Source organism: Octodon degus, unplaced genomic scaffold (assembly GCF_000260255.1).
Source record: "Octodon degus isolate 3935 unplaced genomic scaffold, OctDeg1.0 scaffold00050, whole genome shotgun sequence".
NCBI lineage: Eukaryota > Metazoa > Chordata > Mammalia > Rodentia > Octodontidae > Octodon > Octodon degus.
The window spans coordinates 8,262,454-8,271,454 of record NW_004524626.1 but is presented as its reverse complement, the minus strand read 5'-3'; the positions used below and the strand labels follow the sequence as shown (position 1 = coordinate 8,271,454).

Genomic DNA, 9,001 nt, shown 5'->3' with positions numbered 1-9,001 from the left:
TTTTGTATCAGGGATTAAACTCAGGATCTTGAACTTGGCCAGGCAGATGCTTATGCCCCTGAATTATCTCCCTGGCCCCCTTGTTTCATAAATTAACATAGTTCGTGTCAGGAATAAAAGTTTGGGTGTTTGGGAGCTGGGAAGATGGCTCAGTGGAATAAGCACTTCCCTGGCAAGCACAAGGGCCTGAGTTCAATCCCCGGTTTCACCAAAAAAGAAAAAAAAAGGTGTGGGTGTTTGATGACCGGGAGAGCTGGCATCTGGCTGCCTCTCCAAGCCTAGTGTTCACGGACATTTATCGCTGTACCAGTAATCGCTGGTTGCATGAAAGCTGACCAGGACCAGCACTGCACACAGCGGAGGGCTGGAACGCTCGGGGAGGAGGGGTGGGCAGGCCTCTTTTAGAGTTTAGACTCAAAATTGCTTTTATTTCTGCAGAAGCAACACCTCCTCCTCGCCCAGTCCAGGAAAAGTACTGCAGTCCCCCGCTCCCCGCTCCCCCCAGCAAGTTTGGGGGAAGAGTTACAGCAGGGAGCTTATTTGCACACATCAGAACATCATTCAGTCCGTGCCAGGTCATACACACTTGTAATTCTAACACTTGGGAGGCTGAGGCAGGAGCATTGCTGTGAGTTGGAGGTCAGCCTAGGCTACAAAGTGAGTTGAAGACCAGCCTGAACTGTGTAGAGAGACCCGATCTCAAAAAAATAAAAAAAAATTAAAAAATAAATTAATTAAAAAATCCTTCATTAAGGGAAGAAATAATAAGGCCCTATTTTTTTTTTTTTATTTTTCTTTTTCAGACAGGGTCTCACTATGCAGTTCAGGTTGGCTTTGAGCTCTGTCTGCAGCCCAGGCAAGGATCCTCCTGTCTTAGCTTTCTGAGGGATAGGATTATAGGTGTGCACCCCTACACCCAGCTAATGAGGCCTTACTATGTGCACTCAAGTGAGAGATTAAAAAAAAAAAAACCACAGACACAGCGCTGAATGTCACTTCACTTCCTGGAATCTGAAATACAATCGTTTTTTTTTTAGGGTCAGTTTAGGACACTAATGCTCAACAGTTTTAGGCGCCTCCCCTGGACAGGAAGTGAAATAGAAATTGGGAGTGGAGGAGGAAAGTGCTTAAACCCAGCCTCAGACACAAGCTAAATCCCGAACATGTAACTATTGTATTAATTGATAGTTAATTAAAATAGATAACATCTATTGAACAATGGGTGTAAGATACAGTGCTAATTCCTTATGTATAAATTAATTCATTTTACTCTTTCCAAGCCAATGAGGTGTGCTGGCAGATGGCTCAGTGGAATAAGTGCTTGCCTGGCAAGCGCAGGGTCCTAAATTCAATCCCCGGCACCGGGAAAAATAAAAAAATCCAAGCCAATGAGGTAGTACTGATTACTCCCCAGTTTACCTACAGGAGGAGACATAAGGAAAAATCTCTTAAAACTAAGCTAAGAACATACAGTATGGAGAAGCCAGCAAGATATCAACAAAATCTCTCACACTGCCTAGTACAAACAGCTTGGTGGCGCACCTGTCTTCCAGCACTGAGAGGCTGAGGCAGGAGGATTGCAAGTTCATTCAGCGACTTAGTGAGGCTCTGTTTAAAAATTTTAGTTTTTATTTATTTATTTATGGCTGGGCTGAGAGTGTAGCTGAGTCAAGGGCTCTGAGTTCAGTCCCTGGTGGGGGGGGCGACGTGATAGGGGGAAGCCTGGTTCATAGTAGATGCCCAATACGTTTATGGACTTCATAAATGAATGACTAAGGCTTCCTTTAAAAAACTATAACTTGAAGTAATTACAGAGTTAGAAGCAGTATACAGTGGTACCGGGTATCCTCTTCTCCAGCTCGACCCAGTGGTTATTGTCCTTTGGTAACAAGACCAACAGCAGGAAATTGACATTGGTGCAATCCAAAGACTATATTCACTTCGTAATCCACTTCCCCCCCATCTGCTTTTAACAGATGTTTGTCACTTTAAAAGCTAACGCAGTTGTAGTACTCCCATTGTTAATCTCAGTTTACACGGTGCTTTATGATTTGTGTGCCTGAATGTCGCGCTCCGGAAACAGACTACGTTCGGTGGGAACCCGAACCTGCGCACTAGAGCGGTGGTTGCGGCGCGCAAAGGGTTAACTAGAAAGCCACGACAGTGCGGCTGCGCGCAGCGTCCTTCAGCCCCGCCCCCGCAGCACGACCCGATGACCCGCCCAACCGGCGTCGTCCTATAAAAGAGTAGGTGTTGACGTCAGCGTTCTCTTCCGCCGTCCTCGCCGCCATCCCCGGCGCGGCTCAATTCAGTCGGATCTGTCTGGGAGAATCCAGCGACATCCACCACCATGGTGAGGACTTTCGTGCGGCTGGGGTCTCGGGAGGCCAGGGAGGCCTCTGCGCGGTCGTTGCTGCATAGCTTGTGGCTTTAGTGTCTCCCGGATGGGGAGGAGACATGGCGGCGGGGCCGGCGGGCCCCGAGCTGGGGAAGCGGCTGCCGCCATGTCTGCGTCCCGCTTCTGATTGCGGGACCTCTTCTCGGTTTCCACGGCTGCCTTCGCCTTTACGGAGCCGAGGCCATACCGAAGCTGGGGTGGAATCGGGGGTTGGGGTGTGGTTTGGTGATGTGGCAGGCGCTCTAATGGCGGGCACCGCGGAGGGAGTTAGGGGAGATGGCCCCGCCTTATGTAACCCGCGGGCAGAGCTCGGTTTTGCCGTCGGGGTCCGGGGGTGGCGGAATAAGGCCAGGATGTGAAAGCAGGGTCTGAAGATACAGCCCCCCGAACGTCACCACGGTGCGGAGCAACCTTGGACAGAGTCCTTGCCTCTCCTTTCCAAGCCACGAGGCGCCGGCTCCCGAGTGTTAGGGCTGCCTGGTCTCCCTCCACGCCGGGGAGCAGCTCGTTTAGACGCCCCAGTAGTGGGTTGGCTAGCCTAGCCCCCGAAGTCGCAGGCGTGACCTTGCGTTTTAAGGCAGTAATTTGGTTGGCGGCTGTAGGCATGGTGACGTCTCAGGAAAGTCTTGGTACTTAGTCGGCTCTGTCACATATGACACCGTCGTACCTGGTTTCTGGGAAATCTTGTCACCGTGGAGCAGTAATTTGAAATGCTTTCTCTGCACTGTCAGTTATGAATGACGGCTGAGATGGGTTCAGGGGACATGTAATGAGTGGTTTTTAAGAGGTGTATATGGAGAGCCCAGAGATGCTGAACTGTGTTGCAAGACCCCCCCCCACCCCCACCCCCCAGCCTCGTTCCCTCCTGGCCCAGGGCCCAGAAGTCCTATCGACCAAGTGTCTCTGCCAAGATGGGTTCCAGGAATCCCTGCTGGCCTAGCCCTCACTCCCTTGCCTAGGTGAACTTCACTGTAGACCAGATCCGGGCCATCATGGACAAGAAGGCCAACATCCGCAACATGTCTGTCATCGCCCACGTGGACCACGGCAAGTCCACGCTGACGGACTCCTTGGTGTGCAAAGCCGGCATCATCGCGTCCGCTCGTGCTGGTGAGACCCGCTTCACTGACACCCGGAAGGATGAGCAGGAGCGCTGTATCACCATCAAGTCAACGTGAGCTCCTGGCAACCTCTGGATCCTGGTGGGGAGGATCAGGCCTGGGCCTGGGGAGCCTGGGACCTGTGAGAACTGCTCCTCTGGGGCCAGGGCTCTTGGACTACAGGGAGTTGGAGGGGAAATTGGCTCTTGCAGTGCCTGAAGACACCTTGGCTGTCATGCTCATGAGGTGGGGTAGGAATACGTTAGGTCTTGGTGGCATCTGGGCGCACTGTGATTTTCTAAATTGCATAGGACTTTGGTCTTTAGTCGTTTGACTGCAAAGCAGTGATGTGGCTCTTGTCTTCAAATGGTGGCTTGACATACTGTGTATGGTTGATTGTGTCTTGTAGTAAGGAGAATTGTATCAGGTTTGCACTGAATAACGTCCCCAGCCTCTTGTAATCCCCCACTCCCTGCCCCTTTTTGAGACAAGATCTCACTATCTAGTTCAGGCTGGCCTTGAGTTTACATTGTAGTCTGGTCTCAAAACATGGTTTTGCCTCAGCCTCCCACCTATAATGCTGGGATTATAGGTGTGCATCACCACACCCAGCTCTTTTTTCTTTTTCTTTTTTTGCTGAACCAGGGATTGAACTCAGGCCCTTGTGCTCATTCTACTGCGATATCTCCCCAGCCCCACCCAGCTCTTTTTATAAACCTTTTTTTTTAAGATTTATTTTTCATTAAATTTTTTTTTTTTTTTTTTGGTGCATGCAGGGTCTCACTATGCATAGTGATTCTTCTGATTTCTGCCTCCCTAGTGTTGGGATTACAGGCATGTCCCCAATGCCCTGACTCCATTATTGGCTCAGGGTGCCTGGGGGCAGGGCTGGCATGGCATGTGGTGCCAGGGATAGAACCCTGGCCCCAGCGCTTATCTAAGCAAGTGTATACTCCGCTGAGCTATACTGCTGGTCCTTGTTTTTGTAAATCTTAAAGACATCATATTAAATTCGTGGTGGAGTGGAAACTTGTAATGCTTCTGCCTCAACTTCCCCTGGGTGCTGGGATTATAGGCTTGTGCTAGAGCTCCAGCATGGTTAATTGCCTCATTTGCTATTTTGTCCACATCAGCTGGCTGCGGGTCAGGCTGTGGAGGGAAGGGTGCGCGCAGTTCCAGGAGCTGGTCCTGCCTAGCTCTGCAGGTGTGAGCATCCTGGGCCCAGTAGAGTTGATACTAGGAGGTGCCTGTCCTCAGGCACCCTGCGCTGGGCAGGTTGCTCTGACAGGGTGGGCTGGGCCCAAGTGCATCTGCAGCCTGTTCAGGATGAGTAATGCTGGAAGGGTGGGGTACTCACATGGCAGCACTGGCTTGGCGATGTGTCCCCAATTAACCTGGGGGTAAAGTCTCTGTGTGGGCTTTGAGTGGAGTTAGAGTTTGCAGTTGTGAATGCAGGGAGCCAGGTTGGCACCACCCTGCTGACAATCTCTCCTCCACAGCGCTATCTCCCTCTTCTATGAGCTTTCTGAGAATGACTTGAACTTTATCAAGCAGAGCAAGGATGGCTCTGGCTTCCTTATCAACCTCATTGACTCTCCTGGGCATGTGGACTTCTCCTCAGAAGTGACGGCTGCCCTGCGTGTCACTGATGGCGCCTTGGTGGTGGTGGACTGTGTGTCAGGTAAATGGAGGTCCTGCTTGGAGAGGGTCCTGGGAGTGTGTTGTGTCTGTCCAGCTGACATCCTTGTGGTCCATGTGGCTCTCAGGTGTGTGCGTGCAGACAGAGACAGTGCTGCGGCAGGCTATCGCTGAGCGCATCAAGCCCGTGCTCATGATGAACAAGATGGACCGGGCCCTGCTGGAGTTGCAGTTGGAGCCCGAGGAGCTGTACCAGACCTTCCAGCGCATAGTGGAGAACGTCAACGTCATCATCTCCACCTACGGCGAGGGCGAGAGCGGTCCCATGGGCAACATCATGGTGTGTCCCCTGCCACAGGACGGCTAGGAGGGGCCGGGGACTTTTTAGCATTGGCCTGGCCCAGCTCTGGGCTTGGAGTGAACCCCCGTGATCGGGCTTGGGTGGTGAGGTTTGCACCTTGTTTGTGATGACTGAAATTTCTTCACTTTGACCTGATGTCTCTTGAAGAAAACTAGTGTCTGAAATGCTCATTACCAGGGACTTCTCTGAGGGGTGTGCCCAGAGGCACCCCCCCCAATCACAGCTGGCACTTTTCTCTCCTCCAGATTGACCCTGTCCTTGGTACTGTGGGCTTTGGGTCTGGCCTGCATGGCTGGGCCTTCACCCTAAAGCAGTTTGCAGAGATGTACGTGGCCAAGTTCGCTGCCAAGGGGGAGGGCCAGTTGGGGCCTGCTGAGCGGGCCAAGAAGGTGGAAGACATGATGAAGAAGCTGTGGGGTGACCGGTGAGTGTGTGGCTGCGAGGACCTGGGACACGGTGGTGGGCTGGCCAGTTGTGACTGAAGACCTCACAGATTGTGACCACCTTGTGAACAGTGGGCCTGATGGCGCCATGCTTGCTGCACTAGGTACTTCGATCCAGCCAACGGCAAGTTTAGCAAGTCAGCCACCAGCCCTGATGGAAAGAAGCTGCCCCGTACTTTCTGCCAGCTCATCCTGGACCCCATCTTCAAGGTGAGGCGAGGTTGCTGGTAAGGGTTGGGGCTCTGGGCTGGGGGCATCCTCCATTCAGGCCTTCTGGAAGGAGGGCTCCTCCCTGCTGTGCTTGCCATGCCCCAGGCACAGTCCTCCAACTGAGGTGCTGACTCAGCTCACCCTGGTGTGACCAGGGAACTGCTGAAAGGGAGCCCGAGGTGGGGGTAGCAGGTACGGCTCCAGCCCAGGAGGCAGAGGGTCATTTTGTCCTTGAGTTCCCTGCCATGAGGTGCCTGGGAGCCACCCATGGCTCAGTGAATGTGGTACCACCGTGCTCTATGGCTGTCCCACTTAGCTGAATGCACTGAGTCTCCCCTTCTTACTACCCTGTCTCCCTGGTGATTCAGGTGTTTGATGCAATCATGAACTTCAAGAAAGAGGAGACAGCAAAGTTGATTGAGAAGCTGGACATTAAGCTGGACAGTGAGGACAAAGACAAAGAGGGAAAGCCGCTGCTCAAGGTGCGGGGCTGGCTCTTGGTGCTGGATGTACCTGCTTGGGGTTTGTCCTTGAGGCCTCTTACTGCTTGCTAGCAGGACCTGTGGTTTATGTGGACCCAGGTTCTCGCTGGAGTGGCTCCTTCGGGTCCTGAGCAAGGAGCTGCATGTGGCAGACACGTCCGTAGCCCCTGAGCCCTGCCCTTCTGCCCGCAGGCTGTGATGCGCCGCTGGCTGCCAGCTGGGGACGCGCTGCTGCAGATGATCACCATCCACTTGCCGTCACCTGTTACAGCACAGAAGTACCGCTGCGAGCTGCTATATGAGGGGCCCCCAGATGATGAGGCCGCCATGGGTAGGTGCAGCTGGCTGCTCTGTGCAGGCTGAGGTCTAGAGATAAGTGGGAGGAGTAACTTTTCTTTATATTTTTCCCCCATCCAGGCATTAAAAGCTGTGATCCTAAAGGCCCACTAATGATGTACATTTCCAAAATGGTGCCAACTTCTGATAAAGGTCGGTTCTATGCCTTTGGACGTGTCTTCTCAGGGCTGGTGTCCACTGGCCTGAAAGTCCGGATTATGGGCCCTAACTACACCCCTGGGAAGAAGGAGGACCTTTACCTGAAGCCCATCCAGAGGTGAGTGGCCAGGTGGGTCGCTCTCCTGCTTAGAGCTCTGGGCTGCTTGGTTTTGCTTTAATTTTCTGTATTTAGCACAGGATCTGTTGGGTCTCACTACGTAGATCAGATTCATAGTGATTGTCCTGTATTCATTCTCCCAAGTGCTGGGATTATGGGCGTGCACCACCACACCCAGTCTAGCTCCTTGGTTTTGACAGCCCTGAGAATTGAACCTTGGGTCTTTGCAACTTTTTTTTGTGGGACCAGGGATTGAACTCAGGCCCTTGCGCTTGCCAGGGAACCGCTTAATTCTACTGAGCCATCTCCTTGGCTCTGCACTAAGTTTGATGCCCGCCCTGTTTTGAGATGGGGTCTTCCTAAATCATGAAGTTCGGTTCTGGGGTGTCGGCCAGGGGAGTTAAGAAAGGGAACCCTGTCTTGCTGTGTGCTCGTGGGCTGTGCCTTAAGGTGACTGGGTGGCTGAGGCACGTGTCATGACGTGCGTGAATGGGGCAGCTGGGGTGTGAACAGAAGCGAGCTGTGGGCCTTGAGTCCTTGTTCCAGGCTCTGGCAGTGCCTAAGCCTCAACAGATTCCCCTGCTGCCCCCAGGACCATCCTGATGATGGGCCGCTATGTGGAGCCCATTGAGGACGTGCCTTGTGGGAACATCGTGGGACTGGTGGGTGTGGACCAGTTCCTAGTGAAGACTGGTACCATCACCACTTTTGAGCATGCCCACAACATGCGTGTGATGAAGTTCAGCGTCAGCCCTGTGGTCAGAGTGGCTGTGGAGGCCAAGAACCCAGCTGACCTTCCCAAGCTGGTGGAGGGGCTGAAGCGGCTGGCCAAGTCCGACCCCATGGTGCAGGTGGGTGCAGGGGCTTTCTACTTTCCTGGGTGTGGGATTTACTTGTGGCCCTGGACGGGAAATGGTTATTGCTGTTGAAAGGTCCTGGTGACTGGAGTTCCCCTGGTACAGAGTTGTATGGGCCAGGTTCCCCATTCCGGGGCAGTGGAAGTAAGGCTTTTGGCTGTGGAGCCCTGGGCCCTGGGGCTGTGGCCTGGCTGACCTGTGGCCCTTGCAGTGCATCATCGAGGAGTCAGGAGAGCACATCATCGCGGGCGCTGGCGAGCTTCACCTGGAGATCTGCCTCAAGGACCTGGAGGAGGACCATGCCTGCATACCCATCAAGGTGGGCTGTGGCGCTGTCCAAGTGTGTGGGTGAGGGGCTCTGCCTTGCTGTCACTTGGGTGGCACCTTGCTCTGCCCGTAGTGAAGTCTCAGCTTTACTGGGAGATGAAAGTTCCTCTGTGGCCCCTGCCTGGCTGGTCTAGTAAAGTTTAGGTGTGCTCAGGTGCACTGGGATTCTGGGCCCACGGCGCAGCTATTGCTTCATGGCTCCCAGGACTGAGCTGACCCTGCTGGGGTGGGTGGCCCTGCCACATGAGGCTCAGTAACACTTGGGGCAGAACTTCTGGAGCGTGTCCTCACTGGTAACCGCCCCTACCATGCATGTGACCTGCGAGCTCTTCCTCTTGCAGAAATCGGACCCCGTGGTCTCGTACCGGGAGACAGTGAGCGAGGAGTCGAATGTGATGTGCCTCTCCAAGTCCCCCAACAAGCACAACCGCCTGTACATGAAGGCGCGACCCTTTCCGGATGGCCTGGCTGAGGACATCGACAAGGGGGAGGTGTCTGCCCGCCAGGAGCTAAAGCAGCGTGCCCGCTACCTGGCTGAAAAGTATGAGTGGGATGTGGCAGAGGCCCGCAAG

At 53.6% G+C, this 9,001-nt stretch overlaps 1 protein-coding gene and 1 non-coding gene across 2 annotated transcripts in view; both read left to right on the top strand.

The window, feature by feature from the left end:
* Nucleotides 1–2,245: 2,245 nt before the first annotated feature.
* The window catches only part of Eef2 (eukaryotic translation elongation factor 2), a 10,429-nt gene continuing 3,673 nt past the window's right edge, over nucleotides 2,246–9,001 (top strand). Inside the window, exons 1-12 of the mRNA XM_004632950.2 lie at nucleotides 2,246–2,353; nucleotides 3,358–3,572; nucleotides 4,998–5,179; nucleotides 5,265–5,476; nucleotides 5,743–5,921; nucleotides 6,045–6,150; nucleotides 6,519–6,632; nucleotides 6,825–6,963; nucleotides 7,050–7,245; nucleotides 7,838–8,096; nucleotides 8,314–8,421; nucleotides 8,771–8,996. Coding sequence (XP_004633007.1) covers nucleotides 2,351–2,353; nucleotides 3,358–3,572; nucleotides 4,998–5,179; nucleotides 5,265–5,476; nucleotides 5,743–5,921; nucleotides 6,045–6,150; nucleotides 6,519–6,632; nucleotides 6,825–6,963; nucleotides 7,050–7,245; nucleotides 7,838–8,096; nucleotides 8,314–8,421; nucleotides 8,771–8,996 — 1,939 coding nt within the window. The 5' untranslated portion in view covers nucleotides 2,246–2,350. The remainder of the gene's footprint in view (nucleotides 2,354–3,357; nucleotides 3,573–4,997; nucleotides 5,180–5,264; nucleotides 5,477–5,742; nucleotides 5,922–6,044; nucleotides 6,151–6,518; nucleotides 6,633–6,824; nucleotides 6,964–7,049; nucleotides 7,246–7,837; nucleotides 8,097–8,313; nucleotides 8,422–8,770; nucleotides 8,997–9,001) is intronic.
* Nucleotides 5,597–5,661, top strand: LOC111817181. Its single transcript, XR_002821441.1, has one exon. It is a non-coding gene; the product is annotated as a small nucleolar RNA SNORD37 (small nucleolar RNA).